Source organism: Onychomys torridus, chromosome 16 (genome assembly GCF_903995425.1).
Source record: "Onychomys torridus chromosome 16, mOncTor1.1, whole genome shotgun sequence".
Taxonomy (NCBI): domain Eukaryota; kingdom Metazoa; phylum Chordata; class Mammalia; order Rodentia; family Cricetidae; genus Onychomys; species Onychomys torridus.
Genome location: NC_050458.1, coordinates 41,154,389 through 41,174,683, shown reverse-complemented (window position 1 = coordinate 41,174,683; position 20,295 = coordinate 41,154,389). Strand labels below are relative to the sequence as shown.

The window sequence follows — 20,295 nt, the reverse complement described above, 5'->3', positions numbered from 1 at the left end:
CTAGCGACTAAGCCGGAACTTCCGAGTCACCCCAACTTCCGGGGCGAGGGTCAGGGGTCGGCCGCAGGGGCTTCGAGCTATCGGCTCGTAAATGGGTGCAAGGGGTTTCGGGGTCCCGAGAGAAGCAGCTTTGCCTGTACTCAGTGGAGCTGGCCAGAGTCCGGGGCGCAGTTCTGGGGCATCACCGGAGCGCTCGGGGGTTGGGGTTGGGGTTGAGGGGTGTGGGCTCGGGGGGGGGGGCGCCAGCGGGGCCAGACTGGGGCCCCCGGGGGTCGCAGCCGGGGTCCCGGCCGCGGAGGGCGCAGGAATGCGGGCGCGTCGGGGTGGGGCCGCCCCGCCCAGGTGCTGCCCGGGCAGGCAGGAGGCAGAGCGCGGGCGGGCGGGGCGGGGGCGGGCGCGTGAATCAGGCCGAACGGGCGGGCGGGCCGCGGCGGGGAGTGGCTGCCGGACCGACCAGACCGCGAGGCCGCTGGGCGGCGGTGGGCTCCTGCTGCCCCTGTGCCGAGACCCCGCTCACCTGGCCAGGTAGGGTCCCTTCCCCGGCGCGGGCCGGGCACGGCGCAGCGCGCAGGACGGGAGGCCGGGGCCTCCGCACGACGATACCTGGGTCTGGTCTCGGGACCCCGGCCGGGCGGTACTGTGAGCGCGTGCGTGGGGCTGAGTCGGGGACGGGGTGACTGCTCTCCGGGGTACTGGGTGAGGGGTTTCCGAGGGGCGTGCTGGCAAGGAGGAGGCAGAAGAAAGGGTACGACACACTCCGGTTCTCGAGGCCTAGATGTTGGCTGGGCATGACCTGTACCTTTCCCGGAACCTCTCCCCAAGCCGCCATGAACCGGGGTGTCCAGGGCTGGGTCCTTGTGTGGAGGGCAGGGACAACTGGACTCTCCTAACTCCGGATCCCACATTCCTGGACTGGATAGGCAGATAAAGACACCTGGCCTGGGTAGCGGCTAACTTGTAGGGTACAGTAACACCCTTGGGCTTTGTAGTACCTAACCCGCAAGCTGTAACTCATCGACTTCCGGTCTTTGAGCCCCATCCCACCAATTCCCACCTCGCAGCTTCATGTCCCCTACCACCCACCCATATTTGCTTGGCCACAGTCACCGCCTTTGTGTAGTAGCCCAAGGTACTCCCCAGGAGATCCCCCCTTCCAGATGCGGGAACACTACCTCCTGTCAGGTAGGAGGGGAGGTACTGTCATTTTTTTGTGCTGTTCATGGTGAAGGGCCTGGAGAGTGGCTTTAGGTCGGAGGTCAGCGACAGAAGATTGCTGCTGAGTCACTGGTTTGGGTGGGAGAGGCTCCCTCCGTAAGCAGCGGCCCACTTGAAGAGCAGATGTCTGTGAGCAGTGTTGGAGTCCATTGCTGATAGGAGTGGGGTCACTGCCCAGGCCATAGTCAAGGGCGGGTGTGGGTGTGTGTGTCAATGAGAGAACATAAGGGCGTTTGAGGTCGAGGGTGTGAGACTAGGTCCCACCGTGGCCACTCAAGACTAGGGCTTCTTCCCAACCCATAGTATCTTGGATGGTTCCTCACCAGAAGTCCACAGGCTGGACAGTGTCAGTTCTCAGTCTTCCTTGTATCAGGAAGTGCCTTCCCCCGTCAGTGAGCGCATACCAGGGAGTGTGAGCATGCTGCCTAGGAAGGCTGAGTGCAGTATGGGGCCTGCCCAAGCAGACATGCCAGCGGGTGGTCTGCCTTGATCTCCCCAGAACAGTGTGCCACACCTCACACTGCAGACAGGAAGGAAAACCAACGGCCTACAGTCAGGGCCGTGCCCCAAAGGGAATTTAGAGCACTCTTCTCAGGGCAGGTAGATAGACATAGGAGTGCCCCACCTCCAAGCTCTATCACATTGGGACTTGTTCATGTGTTGCACCATGCCCCTAGGGATGGCGGACGCTCCAGCTTCCTGGGTCACCCACACACAGCAGAGTCCTGACCCCCAGTATCATCAGACAAGTGTCCCTTAATAACAGCTAGCGCCCCGTGCTGTCCATATCACTGACCCACTCCTCTTCCTGGGCAACTGCTTTTCCCAGTCCGGGAACCTGTGTGCTCGGCAGAGCAAGAGTCCCAAGCCATTCCAAACCTGAGGAGCAGTGGGGAATGGGGTGAGCCTGCCGTAAGGCAACTTCCAGGGCCAGAGGTTCAGGTTTCTGGGTGTTTGGTTGTTATTGCTAATGCCTTCCTCAAGCCTAAGTTTCTGCTACCCCTCCCCGCCCCAGCCACTGAAGAACAAGAGCATTGGTTCTGGAGCGCACCCGTGGTAATGGGGCACCAACGGAACTCAGGGCAAGACGTGTAGTGTAGCAAAGGCTCCACGTGCATTCTTAGTGCGCCGAGGAGATGGGTGGTGATCCGGGGTCTTGTGTCTTGGGAATGTCCCCGGTGCCATCAGGGTGGGTGGGTCTGGGAGGGTGTACAGACCCTACAAGGGAGGGGCCGGGCCCCACGACCTGTGGCCCAGAGAGGTTTTAGCTGAGATGGGTCAGCAGCAAAGGGTGAAGTTTTTCTTTAGAGAGGTTGAAAACTGAGGAGTGGGGGCAGGGGGATGAGGGAAGGGGCTGTGGGAATGGACGAGTGTGGACTAAGGGAAGCTGTGTGGGTGGGGTTTAAGGCCCTCAGCCCTGGATGAGTCAGTCTCTGCTCCACTGTGCTCACCTTGGGCCAGGTACAGTGCCTTGCCACCCCTCCCAGCTGTGTACAGTGAAGGTAACAGGCCAGAGCACTGCTGTGGATCTTCAGGCAGTGGAGACGGTGCCAAGGGGCCAACGAGACTCATCTCTTAAGGAAAAAAAAAAAAAAAGGGAAGGGAGAGATAATCTCATTACTGGGCTGCATTTGTGCCTTAACCAACAAGTTATAGTAGGAAAGGGGATCCACAGAGGAAATGGGCCATGAATCTACCTACCCTGACGGAAGAGTAGGCGGGGCCTCTTCCCTGTCTGGAATGGGCAAACACTGGCAGCCCCTGAGACCCTGATGAGAACGAGCTCTCAGCCCCAGGAAGGGGATTTAGGACTGAGTAGTACCAGTGGCCCATGGCTGCCCCAGGGGCTGTTTCTGAGCCCATCTTGGTTGGGCCCTGGAAGATCTCCCAGGAATAAGCTAAACCCCAGCTCCGTCCACTTGTGAGGGTAAGGTAAGTGGGTCCTGCTGCCCTAGTTAATGCATCTTCCTGCCCCTCCAGGCCCCTGGCCCCAACATGGCCCGTCGCTCCCAGAGCAGCTCACAGGGGGACAACCCATTGGCACCTGGGTACCTGCCACCCCACTACAAAGAATACTACCGCCTGGCAGTAGATGCACTGACTGAGGGTGGGCCAGAAGCCTACAACCGCTTCTTAGCATCTGAGGGGGCACCTGACTTCCTGTGCCCTGAGGAGCTGGAACACGTGAGCCGCCACCTGCAGCCCCCACAATATGTGGCCCGGGAACCCCCTGAAGGCAGCCCTCCTGACGTGGACATGGATGGTTCCTCAGGCACCTACTGGCCAGTGAACTCAGACCAGGCTGTGCCTGAGCTGGACCTGGGCTGGCCCCTGACCTTTGGCTTCCAAGGCACAGAGGTCACCACACTGGTACAGCCACCGCCACCCGACAGCCCCAGCATCAAAGATGAGGCTCGGAGGATGATCCGCTCTGCCCAGCAGGTGCATTATTATGGGCTTGATGGATGGTGAAGGGCGGCCGGAGCTGGGTCTTGAAGCATGGTTAGGAGGGTGTGGGAAGAATAAAAGCATTCCAGGGCTGGCAATGCCTGGGCCGGTCAGCCAGACCTCAGCAGGAGAGTCACCCTGTAGGGTTTGTCCATTGTCACCTGGGAATTGGTGAGTGGCCTCGACACATTTGCTTGCCCAGCTGAGAGCAACCCACTCCCAAAGCAGCTGGCAAACAGCAAAAAGAAAAGAAAGAAGTGGCTGTTAGGCCAGGAAGACTGGCTGGTGCCAGTAATCTAACATTCAGGGAGGTTGAGGCTAGCCTGGACTACATAGTAACAGTCCAGCCTGTATTAAAAAACAAAAACACTCCCACAAAATCCAGGAAGATTAGGTAAGGTAGCAGACCTAGCCTCCGTCCCTGCTCCAGGTTGTGATAACCCCTCATCCCCCATCAAGCCTGAGGTTCTGATGCCTGCCCCAACAACTTGGGATCTGAGCACACAGGGCCAGAGTTGCAGCTACTCCCCCTCTGAATGAAGCACCCTAAAAGCACAGGCTCTGCCCCTGCTCCAGGCTCCTTGGTGAACTCCCTCTGTTGGGTCCCATCTACCACCCTCCCGTTCATGGCCACCCTCTCCTGGGGTAGGCTAATAATGGTCATTTTACCGTGCGTGTGGGTGGAAGTGTAGCTGGAGATGGGGAGAATGGCAGGACCCTTCCATCCCGCTGACCTGATGTGCACCCACCTGACAGGTGGTAGCCGTGGTGATGGACATGTTCACTGACGTGGATCTGCTCAGTGAAGTGCTGGAGGCTGCTGCCAGGCGAGTCCCAGTCTACATTCTGCTGGATGAAATGAACGCCCAGCACTTCCTAGACATGGCCGACAAGTGTCGGGTCAACCTGCACCACGTGGATGTGAGTGAGCAAGCCAGGGGAGTGGAGGGGAAAATACCTTTGGTGAAGACCTGACTCCCCTCTCTTCCAGTTCCTGCGTGTGCGCACAGTGGCAGGGCCTACCTATTACTGCCGCACGGGCAAGTCTTTCAAGGGCCATCTGAAGGAGAAGTTCTTGCTGGTGGACTGTGCTGTAGTGATGAGCGGAAGTTATAGGTACGCCCCGTGGGTTTCCCTCAGCCCCTCCCCCCCCCCCCCCAGACCTTCCCCGTGGTCCCACTTCCTTCCCGTAAAGGCCTCCTTGCCACAGCCCACCAACCCAGTTCCTTACAGACCCCAATTCCCTAATTATCCAACTGATGCCTTTGTGGCGCTACTTCCTCTCCCTGACTCCCTCCCTCCTGCCCACAGCTTCATGTGGTCCTTTGAGAAAATCCACCGCAGCCTGGCTCACGTGTTCCAGGGAGAGCTGGTCTCCAGCTTCGACGAGGAGTTCCGCATCCTCTTCGCACAATCAGAGCCACTGGTGCCCTCGGCTGGGATGCTAGCCCGCATGGATGCCTATGCTCTTGCTCCGTACTCTGGGGCTGGGCCCCTAGTGGGCGTCCCCGGGGTTGGAGCACCAACCCCTTTTACTTTCCCTAAGCGGGCGCACCTCCTATTCCCACCGCCCCGGGAGGAAGGCCTGGGCTTCCCCTCTTTCCTAGACCCTGACCGCCACTTCCTGTCAGCCTTCCGCCGTGAGGAGCTGCAGCGTATGCCTGGAGGTGCATTGGAGCCCCACTCAGGGCTCCGGTCACTGGCGCGTCCGGCTGAGGCTGGACCTCTTGGAGAGCTCGCAGGCCCCCGGGGCTTTCTTCCAGGCGCGGCACCTGGAGATGGACGCCTTCAAGCGGCACAGCTACACCGCGGCCGACGGAGGTGGTGGAGCCGTGGAGAACTTCGCTGCTGCACGGCAGGTGTCGCGACAGACATTCCTCAGCCATGGTGATGACTTCCGATTCCAGACCAGCCACTTCCAGCGTGACCAGCTCTACCAGCAGCAGCATTACCAGTGGGACCCACAGTTTGCACCCGCGCGCCCGCAGGGCCTCTTCGAGAAGCTTCGTGCAGGCCGACCTGGCTTTGCGGACCCTGATGACTTTGCACTAGGTGCTGGGCCCCGCTTTCCAGAACTCGGTGCTGATGTACACCAGCGGCTGGAGTACGTGCCATCCAGCGCATCTCGAGAAGTACGCCACGGCTCGGATCCTGCCTTTGGAACCGGCCCACGTGGTATGGAGCCTAATGGGGCCTTGCGCCCCAACCTGGGCCAGCGTTTTCCGTGCCAAGCATCCATGAGGCAAGGCCTGGACGCCGCTCCAGAGATGGAGCCTGAGCGCAGGGGTGGACCCGAGGGACGGGCCGGGCTACGTCATTGGCGCCTCGCTTCTTATCTGAGCGGCTGCCATGGGGATGGTGGGGAGGAGGGTCTGCCGATGGAAGCTGAGGCCTGTGATGATGAAGTGCTGGCTCCTGGCGGCCGGGACCTGCTCCCCTCCACCTTCCGCACTCCTGTACCCTTCCCAGCCAAGGGACCAAAGCCAGGCTCAGGAAGCGGTGGTGGCGACAGCTCAGAGAGAGAGGGCTCAGAAGAGACAAGCCTGGCTAAGCAGGACTCCTTCCGCTCGCGCTTGAACCCGCTCATCCAGCGCAGCTCCAGGTTGCGCTCATCACTCATCTTTGCCTCACAGGCCGAGGGTGCTGGTGGGACCACAGCAGCCACCACAGAGAAAGTACAGCTGCTGCACAAAGAGCAGACCGTCAGTGAAACTGTGGGTCCCGGTGGAGAGGCTGTTCGTTCCAGCGCCTCGGCAAAAGTGGCGGAGCTACTGGAGAAATACAAGGGCCCTGCCCGGGACCCTGGGGGCGCAGGGGGTCCCATCACTGCCTCCAGCCACAGCAAGGCTGTAGTGGCCCAGTCCTGGCGGGAGGAGGTGGTAGGGCCTGGAGGAGGAGCGGGAACTGAGCGCCGCAGCCTTGAGAGTTGCTTGCTTGACCTGCGGGACTCCTTTGCACAGCAGTTGCATCAGGAGGCAGAGCGACACCCAGGAGCAGCTTCGCTGACCGCCGCGCAGCTGCTCGACACACTGGGCAGCACAGACCGCCTGCCTTCACGCTTCCTCTCCACCCAGGGTCGCTCCTTGTCTCCACAAGGGCGAGATAGTCCTCCACTCGAAGGGCAAGGAACTCACCAGTTGCCTTATTCTGAGCCAAAAGGGAGCCCCACCTCAGCTTACCCTGAGCGCAAGGGGAGCCCTACGTCTGGATTTCCCAATCGGAGGGGCAGCCCAACCACAGGATTGATTGAGCAGAAGGGGAGTCCCACTTCGGCCTACCCAGACCGCAGGGGCAGCCCAGTGCCCCTGCCTGAGCGCAGGGGCAGCCCGGTACCCCCGGTGCCTGAGCGCAGGGGCAGCCCAGTGCCCCCTGTCCCTGAGCGTAGAGGCAGTCTCACCTTCGCTGGGGAGTCTTCGAAGACTGGGTCTACGGATGAGGTGGCTGGCGGCCCCATGGAAGTCCTGCGAAAGGGCTCTCTCCGCCTCAGGCAGTTGCTGAGCCCCAAGAATGAGAGGCGTGGGGAGGATGAGGGCAGCTTGCCAGCTCCACAGGAAAATGGGCAGCCCGAGAGCCCCCGGCGGCCCTCGCTGGGTCGGGGTGACAGCGCAGAGGCTATTGCAGACGAGAGAAGCTCCAAGGCACGCCTGACTTCAGCTACCGCCAATGCCTTATACAGCAGCAACCTGCGAGATGACACAAAGGCCATTCTGGAGCAAATCAGTGCCCATGGCCAGAAGCACCGCGGGGTCCCTGCTCCAGGCCCATCTCACAGCAACCCTGAGCTAGGTCGCCCGACAACTGCAGGAGACTTGGCTCCAGACATGTCTGACAAGGACAAGTGTTCGGCCATCTTCCGCTCAGACAGCCTAGGGACGCAAGGCCGGCTCAGCCGCACCCTGCCCGCCAGCGCAGAGGAGCGGGACCGGCTCCTTCGCCGCATGGAGAGCATGCGCAAAGAGAAGCGTGTCTACAGTCGCTTCGAGGTCTTCTGCAAAAAGGAGGAAGCCGGCAGTACTGGAACAGGAGACAACCAGGCAGATGAGGACACCAGGGACAGTAAAATGGGCAAATTTGTTCCCAAGATTCTGGGGACATTCAAAAGCAAAAAATGAGTCTTCTGGTCTTGGAGGCCAGGACTCTGCATCACTGCCATACAGCACTCACAGGACCCATCTGGTACTGATGGAGTGGTGGCTGCCAGGCTGGTGTCAAGGCCGTTTGGGACCTGGCTGACAACCATCCGAACTGAGCTCGACTTGAATCCACCTGACAGCCGCGCTGCATGCCTCCTCCCTCTCTCTCTCTCTCTCTCTCTCTCTCTCTCTCTCTCTCTCTCTCTCTCGGCTTCTGCTGGCTAGGAGCTCAGCCCCTCGGCCCCAGTGCATTTTCTCATCACCTCCCTCACCTCAGCCTCCACCATCTCCTGGGCTCAGGTCCACTTTGGGGCTTAATTCACCTCAGGGATCCACATCTCTGCCTTATTCGCCAAATTTTCAAGGACTCCTCACTGTATGCCTCGGTTGCCTCTTAGAGCCTTTTATCTCAGGGCTTTTTCTCAGGGTGCGCATTTCCCTCACAGGCTCCTGGGTCCACTGCCTTCCTCTGGAGACAGCCTCCCTCCATCCCCTCGCCTCCATCTCTCTCTCTGGAGTTTGCCTTCCCTGCCTCCACTCTTGCCTCCTCACGCTTGCTTGGCATCTGTCCTCTTGCTGTGGGGAGGGCAGGGATGCTAGACAGGGCAGGCCACCGGGAAGCAGTTGCCAAGCACCTACGGGGGCTGCCTTAAGTCGCGTCTGCCTTCTCCAGCAAGTCTCCGGGTAGCACTTGAAGAGGAGCCGGAGTGGGGAGCACTGGACTTTGCAGTACAATAAAGCAGTCTGGACAGACTTTCTGCCACCCCAGCCTCAAAAGTTCCTAAGCCAAAGTCTGCGAAGAGGCTCTACGTAGTGTCTGGGCCTCAGCTAAAGGCGGAAGATGGGGTGTAGTACAGCCTGAGCCCCAGCCACCACTAAGGGCCAGCCGACCCTGCCCCCACCCCCAACTCCACCCTAGTCTTGCTCCTTCCTCAGGGGTCACCAACAAAAAGAATCTGTCCAAGGTCCCGGGTTACTTTTACCTTTTCTTACCTCCAAGGATTTTGATTTGGAATAACACTGAATGCAGAGAGCCCCTGCCCCCCCCCCCTCCACACACACACACACAGTTAGGCATTGAGAAATATGTTTCTGCTGTCTGCTATTCTTTGCAAATAGTTTATACCTGCGTGTGTGAGTGTGCACGTGCGTGTGCACTCATGGTGGGAAATCCCAAGAGGGCAAAGACGTGAAAACAAAGCCACTAAGTAGTTCCTTCTGACTCCAGCAGCTGGAGAAGGGAGGACACTGGGGCTTGGGCAGTGACCGGATCCCGCTGTAACACTTCACTGTCAAAACCCCCCAGGCTCCTGGCCAGGTGCACATGTCCCCTGGGAACTGGATGAGCTGGAGTGTTTCCTAGTCTTGACATGCTCGCTGCTTAGCCTGTCTTAGGGTGCACGGTCTGGTGTCCCGTGCGTCACTGATCATGCTCAGACCTGTTGAGCTCTGCAGTGGAAAAGTGGAGGCTGCTAGTCCTTTCTGGGGCCCTCTGAGACCCCTGGCTGCACCCTGCACACCTTTCTGAGACGGACGTTCCCTGAAGCAGCGTCTTGTGTTCTCATATTAACAGTAAACACAACACACGAACTCCAACACAGCCCAATGCTGGGGAGGCAGAGGTAAGCTGGTCTCAAGGTTCTGGGGCATCCCAGAACAGCAAGTTCCAGGCCAGCCAGGGCTACACAGTGAGATCCTATGTTAAAAAAAAAAAAAAAAAAAAAAAAAAAAAAAAGCCAGCATGTCCCCCAATAGGTGCAACTGCCCAGTTTTTAATCCTGTGACCCTCCTGGTTCCCTTTTTGGAAGACCCTTAGTCCCAGTGGGGAACTCTAATTCCTCCACCCCTGCACATCCCATGGCCCTGCAAACCCCTGGTTCTTTGGGCCATTCATGGAGGCACTCATCTGGGTCTCCAGTCTTGAAGCCCAGAGGACACTTCTCAGCCTTTAGCTTGCAGCTCCTGTCCCCCCTGAACCCTTCTGCCCCGACAGCCAGTTCTTGGTCTTGCAGGCACACTGGTTTCTGGTGTTCGCTCTCACAGACTCCTTTGTTCTGTTGCTCAGCAACTTGGAGCTGTGCCTTAGACTCTTGAAACTGCGCACTGACCGCATTGGCAGTCAGCCACCTCAGGAGACAACCTTTTGGCTCTAGTTGTGACTGGCTCTCCGCCATGTTGGAATCATACCCACCCTTGCCCATACCCGGTTATTTGCTTCCTGACTCTGTCTCATTTCACCCAGGATCACTGCTAGGCAGGCTCCACCTCTGCCCAGCTTCCCCTACCCGTGCCTAGTCCCTGCTGTCATCTGCCTTACTGCGGCCAGCAGGTTTAGACAGCTCCCTTAGCCAGGTGGTGTGAAATAGTTGAGTGCCTACACAAGTCTGGTCTGAACTCACACCACGTTCTTTGCACAGTAGTGCCCCCACAAGATCTTCAGGGTGTCTTCCTGTCCTTTTATCAAGACCTGGAGACAAACCAGGAGTGTCACTGTGTGGTTAGATCGTAGGTAGCAGTCACTGTCAAAGGGTAGCAAGAGCCTCGGGCCCAGAGAAGCGCTGCACATTTCTCTCTCCCCTTTGCTTTGTGGCTCCGGTCTTAAGCAGTCATTGGTAACCTGCGCACGGGTGGGGAATGGGTCCACACTCCTTGTCCCAGAGGACTAGCTGAGTGGGCAGAGGCCTCTGAGAGAGCAGACATGGCCATTCAACTTTGTGCTGAGCACAGGATTCGGAGCATTCAGGAAGAGTGGGCTTCAGGAAAGGTTTGGGACCTAGGAAGGGAGCCCTCGGATGGTAGTGGGTGAAAAGATGGCTTGGCTGGACTGGCAAAAATATGACTTTATTGGAAGAACTTGTTGGGGGTGGGGCGGAAACCGCCATCTACTCCCCCTTAGGGGAGAGAGGCTCAGAGAACCCTCCCGGAACTCGAATGCATATGGACAGAGGAGGGAGATGCGCTGGGGGCTGGGGAACAGCGCCAGGTTGCCGCGAGGAGGCGGGTGGGCGGCTCACGCACGCGGTCCGGGGAGCAGGGGCAGGCGGCCCAGCGCCGAGCGGCACACGGTCCCATAGGCCTGGGAGTAGCCGCCAAGCGCAGCTCTGGCTGCGCCCTGGGCCCCCTGCGAGGCCGAGGTGCCAAACATCCTTCGGCCGGGTCGGGGTTCCGGGGCCTCCCGGGGCAGGCGGGAAGGGACCTGCACGCAGGCGAGGGTCTTGTTCAGGAGGGAGAGGAGTGGAGCAGGGCTCTAGGGGGTACGAACCGCACTGGAGGGAGCTGGGAAGGGCCGGGCTCACCCGTCGCGCGCCGGCCGCCCTCGGCCCACCGCCCCGGGCCGGGTCACTGCGGATCAGAGCCTGATTGGCCGCCTGAGCCGCGGCCTGTGAAGTCAGGGAGGGCGCCACCACCCTAAGGTTTGTCTTCACCTGGAAGGGGTGCGCCGCGGGGGGTCACGGAAAGGTACTGCAAGAGGCTCATCCGTGCCCACCCAACCTCGACTTACCCCAGAGGGTGCCGAGGGTGGCTCCGCTGTGGCCCCTGGTGGCCTTTCCCCCCTGCTTGGCGGCGGAAGTTGGAACAGGGGGTCTGAACTCTGCCTGGGAACTTCTGTGGGGTCATAAGAGCAAACCCCCCCGGGGTTAGGTCCCCCCGCTGCGCACGTTGGTCGCCCTACGGAGAAGGGGGCCAGGGGTGCGTGGGAGACAGGCAAAGCTCACCCACGTGCTCAGGGTTGTCACCAGGGCTACTCTGAGGTCTGGGTCCGCGTTTCCGTGCAGGCGCCTCCGCGGGGACCTGGGGGAGGACTCCGGGCTTGAGCGATGGAGCCCGGGCGGTGGACACCCTGAGCTCGGCCCGCGAGGCCGCACCCCCGAGGCCTTCCTCTCGAGGGCTGCGGCTGTTCCCCCTCCGCTCCAGGATCATCTGCGGGATTGGAGGGGCGCTCAGAGGGGGCCGGCCCGGACGGCACTGAGGTCGCTGCGATCAGAGGCTTCGAGGGTGCCCGTGGACAGCGGACGACGGGAGTCCCAGCACCTGGTACAGGCGGTTGCGATACTCTGGGGCAGAGAGCTGGTCTCTTTCGTGCACCGGGAGCCGCACGTCGGATCCCCGTGTCCACTCGCGGTCGGGGCAATGGAATCTGCGGGGCCAGGAAGACGGATGCAGGAGTGGCGGGACACAAGTTGCAGGAGAGCAAGCCCCTCGGGCTCCCACCCCTGCTCTTCACTCCGAGTCTCACCTCTGCACGTAGGGGTGTTGCAGTGCCTGCTCAGCACTAAGCCTCTTGTCCGGAGCAAATGCCAAGAGTCGCTTGAGGAGGTCCAGGGCTTCTGGGGGGGTGTCTGGCGGCAGGAGGGCGTCCAGCGTCTGCCGTGGCCTGCGGGCAGCCGCCTGTCGTCTCCTCTCTAGGGCCCCACCCGTGGCACCTTCTGTCTGTGGCCTGACCTCTGCTTGTGTAAATCCCACTCTTCGAGTCCCCTTCCCGAGGTGGTTACCTCTCCATTCCCTCATCCCCGCTCAGTGGGACGCTCTCTCCTGGATTTCCCGCCCCCGCCCGCGGCCCCCACCCCGGAACTAAGCTTTAAGAGTATGGGGCTGAGCGCGCAGCTCTGCACCGCTACAAACTGGCTCCTGTGCCAGCTGCAAGATGGAGGCCCGGTCCTGCGACCCGCCACCCCTCCCGCACACCTAAGGGATCCACTCACTTGGACCCAAGGTTCTGCAGAATCAAAGCACTGTAGTCTGAGCCAAGGCCCTGGAGCTCTGCGAGTCGGTGGAAGACAAGAGGTATGAAGCAGGCAGGCTGGAAAGGGGTGGGGGCAGCCGACACTTCTGGCCACATAGATAATAAATAGCCTCTCACAGAGTCTGTGGTCTAGAAGGGCTCAAACCCCTAAGAGCCAGCCAGCCATCCGGTCCAGGTGAGTGCCCATAGCTGTGCCTTACCTGGAAACCACACACTCTCAGCATGCTCAGAGAGGTCACACCAACCCAAAAGGCAGGAACTTGCTGAGGGGACAACGGCACCCTGCCGGGCCTTCAAAGGTGTCTCCCCCTTGCCATGCCCCTCTCCACAACCGCTGATCTCAGCAAGCAGCAAGCACGGACGCTTCACTCTCGTTCCCCTGGCTTTCTGCCCAATCACCCCTTCCTGTCAGTGTTTGGCTTGTACTGTCCCCGTGGCCAATTCTGTCTCTCTGCACCAGTCCCCAGGAGCTGCTCCTGAGCCCTCCCTCCACAGGGCCCTTTCCAGTTTTCCTGGGTCAAGTGACTCTCTCCTGTGCACGGTACTGGGGAGATGTGGTACAGCATCGCCACAGCTGTGCCCTCTGACTTTCATTATCCTATGCCTAGGGGACAGGCTGCTGAGGTTGGGACCTCACTGTGTACATGCTCACCCTCCATGGAGGGCAACGGAATGGTCTCCAGGATCAGCTCCAGCTGGTGGAAAGTAGATGTGCCAGGAAACAGTGGCTGCCCCCGAAGCATCTCTCCTAATATGCAGCCCAGGCTCCACATGTCCACCCCAGGGGTATACCTGGAGCAGGAAGGGGTATGTGCCAAAGGGCAGGGAGCAGAGGCAGAGGCAGCGTGGGAGTGCAGGGATAGGACAGTGAGTATTCAGGTGGGCCCAGGCAGGACCAGGATACAGGGTACCCTAGGGACCTGAAGGGAGGAGAGAGATTGGATCTCCAGCTGTTACCATCGGGAGGAGAGAAGAACCTCTGGAGCTCGGTACCAGCGTGTGGCCACGTACTCTGTCAGGGCCTGGCCCTCAGGCCCCTCAGGGAGGTCACTCAGGGAGCGTGCCAGGCCAAAGTCACAGAGTTTCACCCGGCAAGCGGCATCCAGAAGAACGTTGGCTGGCTGGAGAGAGGAACTGGCTTGAGACCCAGTGGGCCGGGTGCACAGTGGAGCCAAGGGACCTGTAGGCACAGTGTGGACCCAACCTTCTGGTCCCGGTGGATGACACGCCCTGAGTGGATAAACTTGGTGGCCCTCAGGAGCTGGTAAAAGATGCAACGCTTGTGGATGTCCTCCAGGAGTTTGCCCTTCTGGATGACTGCATTCAGGTCGGTGTCTGGGAAGGGGCAGGAGCCGGGGAAGGAGACGCAGGTCAGTCTGGAGGGTGAAGAGTGCAGGTCTGTACCACTTTGAGCCTGCACCAGCCCTCAGCCCATCCTGGGCTCTCTCTGCCTGGCTACCCGGCCATCGAATCTGTCTTCACTGTCAGAACAGCCAGAACGGCCTATGGAATTATTGTCATGCTCTTGTTTTACAAACTGAGTGGGGGAAAGGAGGACATAGCAAGTGAGGGCAAAGCAAGAATCCCATGCAGAAGGGACAAAATGGCGTCATCACCAGGCCAAGGCAGGCAGGGTAAGGGGAGAGGGGTCGCTGCCCATCTTTGAAGGTCAGACCTCACCAGCTTTGTGCTCAGGTTCAGGGGACAGACGAGAGTGACAGGTACAGTATGGGCCAGGCAGCAGAGGACCAGAAGAAGGGAGCCAGGTCACTTAAGTAGGGCTGGGGTCCGGCCAAGGCCTCACTCACCCATGGACTCAAACACCAGGTAAATATCCCTGTCATTCTGGGCTGGGATCACATCAAGTAGGCGGATGATGTTGGGATGGTTCCCAAACTCCTGGGAAGACAGACTGTTGCTGCTGCAAAGCCAAGACTATGCTCTGGGTCAGTGGGGCCGGCGTCTCCCTTATCTGTGGGGACCTGCACCCAGGGAAGGGATGTGGCCGGATGGCCTGGGCCCCTTACCTGGAGAAGCATGACTTCCCTGAAGGTTCTCTGTAAGAAACAGAAATACGCAGCAGGCTGACCCAGAAATGCCAGGAAAGCTGCTGTGACGGGCCCATCCCACAGCTCCCTATACCTCCCCATACTCCCTCACTGCTCACTGACCTGAGCATCTGTCTGGTCCCTGAAAGCATCAAAGATTTTCTTGATGGCCACTACATCACCAGTCCTCCGATCCACTGCCTTCCACACAATGCCATAGGCCTGGGGGAACACATGGTTAGCTCGCTGAACACAGGGGTGTCGTGTCCTGCTACACGCACACATACACACACACCAGCCAGCCAGGCTGTCCCAGCCAGCTCTGGATCCTGGGACGGGTCAGAGTGTGGCAAGTCCTGGAGTGGCGGAGCCAATGAGGGTAGCATCTTCTGGAGAGGGTGAGAAACGGGGAGAACTGGAGAGGGCCCTACCAGGACACGAAGCCACAAGCTGGTACTACTGGGCAGGACCTGAAGCCGGCTGTCTCTGGAATGACCTTTAACCCCTCCAGCACATTCTGACTCTCTTTCTCTACCACCCCCCTCCCCCACATGCCATCTGCTTAGCAAATCCTACTGACTTAACCTTCAGAATGTATCCAGGGCTTGAAGACTTCCTTCCCTTCCATCTCTGCTGTGCACTGGCCCATGCTTCCAGCATCTCTTGTGGGTTGGCTATCTCTCTCTGCCACTCCCCACCCATCACCACCACCAAGCCTCACCAGAGTCGACATCTCCTCCTTGGTTCCATGCATAGAAATGTAGTGTTTCCAAGAGCCAAGCAGAGCTTTGCTTTCAGGGCCTTGGCGATGGCTGTTTGCTCATTCCTCTCCAATGTACACAGAACACACCCACAGAAACACACACATTCACACATACAGCCCCATATGCTCAGACCCAATGACAATCACGAATACACCCGAACTCACACACAGTTCCTGCTCTGAGCCGGGTTTGTGTGCCACTGAGCCATGCTGGGAGCAGCCCTTCCCCTCAGAAACTGAAATGGGCCAGGCTTCCCCAGAACAACCTATGAGAACTCAAAAAAAGGTAGGGGGAGTGGGTGGAGCACCAATGCCACTCCTCCTGAAGCCTGGGGGCCCTGGCAGTCACCTGCCTTCCAGGGCGAAGTCCCTGAGTGCTGCCCAGTTTCCTTATGAGGTACAGGAGCCTCGGAGGAAGCAAGACGCGAGCCCAGGAGCCAGCTGTCGGAAGAACTAGACTTTGGGGGGGGGGGGCTGAGCTGAGCAGACCCCCAGGTGACTGCAGTGCTCCTCGGATGACGGGGCGTCCCTGAACTCACCCCCTTCCCAAGCCTCCGCTTGATCAGGTATCTCTGGGCTACGTGGCGGTCCACTTCGGCAGCACACATGATGAGGAGGCAGGCGCAGGTTCTTAGTGTTCACAGACTCCTCCTCGGAGCTGGACCTGTTGATCCGTTGGCTTGGGAACCGGCGGCCTCGTTGCGCCACCCTTGCGCCTGCGCCAATGGGCGGGGTCTGCAGCCAGCCCCACCTGTCTGCTTGGGTCCCCTGGTCAGTGCTGCTCGCGGGGTGGGGGTTGGGGTGGGGAGGCTAATCCCGAATGCACTGGGCACAGCGGCATTGCAACGCTGTCAACCCCTGGGTTGGGCACGTCTTAGGGTTCAGGGGGAGCTGAACGTCGGGGATTCAGAGCCGGGCTCTCTCAGGAGCGAAGCTGTGGGATGCAACAGTGGATGAAATGTCGGCGAGGTCAGGGCGTGGCGGGTGCCCTGGACCCTGGTAGAAGAGCACTAGAGCAGGTGACCGGGAAAGGCGCCTAGTGGGAGTGAACCCGACGTGTGTGAGGCTCCAGGCCTGCTTGCCAGGGAAGTTGGATGGAGACCAAAGGTATGGGCCACCCAGAGGACCAAAGCACTGGGCCGACTGGTGTGAGGGAGAATGTTGCAGGAGGCAGGAGGTCGTGATTATGCTGGGCTGGGAACACCACACAACAAGGGCAGGGAATACTGCATGAAAATGGATCCAGGCTGCTGGAGTCGGATGTGGGAAGGGTGGCAGGCGTGGGCTGGCCAGAGAAACCCAGAATGCAGGGTGTGTGGCTCAGTGACAGAGTGCTTACCTAACGTGCAGGAAGCCCAGAGTTCCGTTCCCAATACCCCAACAAAACAAAAACTGGAAGATGCCGATTATGCCTCTCTCAGGCTCCTAAGCCTCCGTTTCCTTCCGTTTCCTTAAGGAAACTGGGTGACACCCAGGAACCTCATCCCCGAAGGCAGGTGACCACCAGGGCCTCCAGAAACCCACAAGGAGAGTGGTTCAGATGCTTCACCCACCTCCCAGTCACCTACTTCCAGGGCTCTTCTCTTGTTTCCACCAGATGCTCTAGGGAGGCCTGGCCCACCCCAGGCACTTATAATGAAGGACTATTTCCAGCATGGCTCAGGGTCACATAAGCAGAGCCCATTTGAGTGGTAATCGGGTAAGGGCGGGAACTGTGTGTGAGCCTGTGTGTATAACAGCTAATTTGTGTATTTTAGAGATCTTGGACATTGGAGGGACCAGATGACACCAGAGTTACAGGACTAGAGTGCCACTTGGGGAACAGCAGAGAATCAGGCAGAGCTCTGAGCTCTCCCATTCACAGGTTGCCAATAATGCCTAGGGATTAACATTTTTAGCAAGATTTTAATCTGGTGTAGATCAATAATTGTGTGAAATACAGTGAAAGTGAATTGCTAAAAAAACAGAAAACAAAACAAAACCCTCAAACATACAAAAGAAACCATTGTTGTCATCATTTATTTACTGGACTGGGTAGTTAAATTACCCTGTGCAACAGCTTTTAAGAGAGAATCTCGGGGCTGGAGAGATGGCTCAGTGGTTAAGAATATTGGACTTCTCTTCCACGGGATCTAGGTTCGATTCCCAGCACCTACATGGGGGCTCACAGCTGTAACTCCAGTTCCAGCACCCTCAATACAAACCTACATGCAGACAAAAGACAAAAATTTTTTAAAAATTATAACACTAAGAGTTTTTCAGAGTCTCCTGTCCTTTCTGCCTTGACTACCATCAACGGTGAGAGCAGACAAGCTGGGCCTGTGGCAGCTAGTGGCCAAAGGATAATGACTGTCAGTCAGGTGGCACTGTGAGGTCCGACCGCACAGTTGCTGGGATGTCCGCCATAGCCAGTGACCCCTGGCAGGGACAGTGTGCTCCCCCTGCATCCTGGGGAGTAACAAATATCTAGAGAGATAGATCACTCCGTCGGTAAAGTGGTTGTGATGAGGAAAAGCTGGAAGTCATAAGCCGATGTTATAAAGGATTTTTCAATAAGCGTGCTTAGGAAATACTATTACACAAAAGTAGAATTTAGCTAAGGAGCACTGGCCCCAATATGACAAGAAGACAAGCAAGGTACTAACCAGACTTCTTCGGAACTACAGAAAGATAAACATAGGCTGGGCGGTGGTGGCACACTCTTTTAATCCCAGCACTTGGAAGGCAGAGGTAGGAGGAGGATCTCTGGGCTAGAGGCCATCCTGGTCTACATAGTTCCATGGTGACTTAGAAAAACCCGGTCTAGAAGAAAGAAAGAAATGTAGGTAGAGCTGTACTCTAGTACTCTTAGAGTCTAGGGTTACTGAGGGTACATTTTAGTTAAGATTTCTTCGCCAAGACTGCCCATTAGGATCTATTCCCACATCAAAAGGAGTGTAATTCTACCCGGCAGGCAGGCAGGCAGGCAGATCCTGGTTAATGATGACCTAAAGACAAGCCTGGCCCATTTCAAAATAACTGGGAACTGTCTTTGCTACGTCAACCTCCCATTTGTCCGAAATGGCCAAGCTTGCAGTTTCTGTAAAACATGTTTAATAGCACGAAGTGTAACTTAGAGCTGGAATCTAAAAGAGATTTACAGATAACTTCAAGTGTGAAATGTTTTACTTGAAAATATGTTCGCTGCAAAGAATTTCTGTTCAAAGCCAGTTTCTCTTTGGACTTAAGCCAAAACCAGACACACACAATGATGAAAGGGTTTTTCTTCATTATTATTGCCTAGTGTTTGGAGGGAAAAATCTCACGTACTGCTGCAGTAACTGTGCAGGCCTGAGGACCAAAGGACCTGAGTTCAATCCCTGGCACCACATAAAAAGCTGGGCGTGGTGGTGTGGGTTTGCAATCCCACAGCCTGTAGCCTGAGATAGAAGGATCCTGGAGCATGCTGGCTAGCCTGCCTCGCCTAATTAAGCTCCAGGTCCCTTGTCTGAAAAAACAAAGTAGAGGTCTCTCTCTCTCTCTCTTTCTCTCTCTCTCTCTCTCTTTTTTTTTTTTTTTTTCGAGACAGGGTTTCTCTGTGTAGCTTTGTGCCTTTCCTGGAACTCGATTTGGAGACCAGGCTGGCCTCGAATTCACAGAGATCTGCCTGGCTCTGCCTCCCGAGTGCTGGGATTAAAGGCGTGCGCCACCACCACCTGGCTGTGGAGGTCTCTTAAGAAACAACATCCAGCATTGACCTCTGGTCTTCATATACATGCAGACACACTTGCATAGGCAGTGGATACATATGCTCCTGCACAGACATGAACACACACACACAACTAAAAATTCTGCTACCGGAGAGAGAGGGCTGGGAGAGAGAGCATGGTTTTACTGGGATCTCCAAGTTTGCTAGATGGAACACAGGAAACAATGGATTCAGAGAAAATTCGCGGGGGGCATATTTCTAAAGTAACAGTGCTAGTTTCTTTACTTAAAATATGGGAACTTAAAAAAAAGAGATTTTTTGGGGGGGGATGGCAAATGCCTTTAATTTCAGCACTGGAGAGACAGAGGCAGGAGAATCTCTGTGAGTTTGAATCCAGGCTGCTCTACAAAGTGAGTTCCAGGACAGCCAGGACTAAATAGAGAGACCCTGGTGGGTTTGTCATTGTTGTTGTTTTTTTAAGATTTGTTTCTTTATTTTATTTTATTTTAGTGTGTGAGTGTTTTGCCTGTATGTTTATATGTCTACTGCATGTGTTCCTGGTACCTGTGAAGAGCAAAGTGGGGCATTAGAGTCACTGGAACTAAAATTACAGATGATCATGCATCATCACTTGGGTCTCCTATCAGAGCAACAAGTGTTCTTAACTACTGACCCATTTCTCTGGCCTCCAAAAACAAAACAATTGAGGGCAGATTTGGCTCCTTCTTCAATTTGTGGATGATGTTTTCCAATTTCATATATACATATATATAAATTTCCAAATGTACATATTTAAGGGGTTGGAGAGGTGGCTCCGTAGTTAAGAACATGTATTGCTCTCCTTTAGAACCTGAGTTAGGCTCTCAGCACCCACGTTGGGTACCTCACAACCACCTGTAACTCCAGCTCCATGGGTCTGACACACTCTTCTGGCTCTGTGGGATCCACACATACATGTGCACATACACACACAGATACACATAAATAAAATTTAAATAATTCTTAAAATTCAAACATATCTCAGAGTTAAACGACTTTTGAGGTGAAGGGTGTTACACAAGCTGCCATCTTGTCCTGCGTTCGCATCACGCCTGTTCATTCCAGGTGTTTCCACATGTCTGTCTGTTTTCCTGAACAACTGTTGTGGGTTTATATTGTGATTTACTTCAAAGCATGCTGCAGGCATCTACAGAACTCTCCATGTGTGAGAAGGATGACATGATTTCAATGCTTATGAGCTACTTTGAAGCAAAATT

The 20,295-nt window shown here is 57.0% G+C and overlaps 3 protein-coding genes across 5 annotated transcripts; 1 reads left to right on the top strand and 2 right to left on the bottom strand.

Annotated features, from left to right (window-relative positions):
- LOC118596704 (extensin-like) lies at nt 1-829 on the bottom strand. The gene is made up of 2 exons (XM_036207583.1): nt 518-829; nt 1-441 (listed from the first exon to the last, which is right to left on the bottom strand). Exons 1-2 carry the CDS (start codon nt 827-829, stop codon nt 1-3), a joined length of 753 nt encoding a protein of 250 aa, XP_036063476.1.
- Fam83h (family with sequence similarity 83 member H) lies at nt 430-8,550 on the top strand. Its single transcript, XM_036207513.1, is given in 6 exon segments — nt 430-525; nt 3,196-3,657; nt 4,420-4,584; nt 4,655-4,779; nt 4,975-5,416; nt 5,418-8,550. Coding segments are annotated over 5 exon segments (3,537 nt in total). The 5' UTR covers nt 430-525; nt 3,196-3,210; the 3' UTR covers nt 7,776-8,550.
- A 2,075-nt stretch (nt 8,551-10,625) lies between these two features.
- Nucleotides 10,626-16,003, bottom strand: Mapk15 (mitogen-activated protein kinase 15). Of its 3 annotated transcripts, XM_036208425.1 has the most exons (13): nt 14,712-16,003; nt 14,568-14,597; nt 14,349-14,439; nt 13,745-13,875; nt 13,498-13,661; nt 13,193-13,332; nt 12,500-12,557; nt 12,034-12,171; nt 11,829-11,934; nt 11,513-11,717; nt 11,299-11,402; nt 11,093-11,221; nt 10,626-10,992 (listed from the first exon to the last, which is right to left on the bottom strand). In XM_036208425.1, the coding sequence occupies exons 1-13, from the start codon at nt 14,871-14,873 to the stop codon at nt 10,807-10,809; spliced, it is 1,644 nt and encodes a 547-aa protein (XP_036064318.1). In that variant the 5' UTR covers nt 14,874-16,003; the 3' UTR covers nt 10,626-10,806. The 3 variants fall into 3 exon arrangements, with proteins under 3 accessions (XP_036064318.1, XP_036064315.1, XP_036064316.1); XM_036208422.1 differs by having other exon boundaries at nt 10,647-11,221; XM_036208423.1 differs by having other exon boundaries at nt 10,647-11,221; nt 13,552-13,661.
- Between the last annotated feature and the right edge of the window lie 4,292 nt (nt 16,004-20,295).

Bases quoted from the DNA above. Each gene is read 5' to 3' on its own strand.
- LOC118596704 (XM_036207583.1), bottom strand. From the start codon at position 829: ATGGCGGCTTGGGGAGAGGTTCCGGGAAAGGTACAGGTCATGCCCAGC. The intron at 442-517 runs GTGAGCGGGGTC...TCGGTCCGGCAG, and splicing joins AAGGGACCCTACCTGGCCAG to CCACTCCCCGCCGCGGCCCG.
- Mapk15 (XM_036208422.1), bottom strand. From the start codon at position 14,873: ATGTGTGCGTGTAGCAGGACACGACACCCCTGTGTTCAGCGAGCTAAC. The intron at 13,333-13,497 runs GTAACAGCTGGA...TTCCTGCTCCAG, and splicing joins GTTCTTCTCTCCTCCCGATG to GTATACCCCTGGGGTGGACA. The intron at 12,558-13,192 runs GTGAGCATGTAC...ACCGACTCGCAG, and splicing joins TCCGTTGCCCTCCATGGAGG to AGCTCCAGGGCCTTGGCTCA.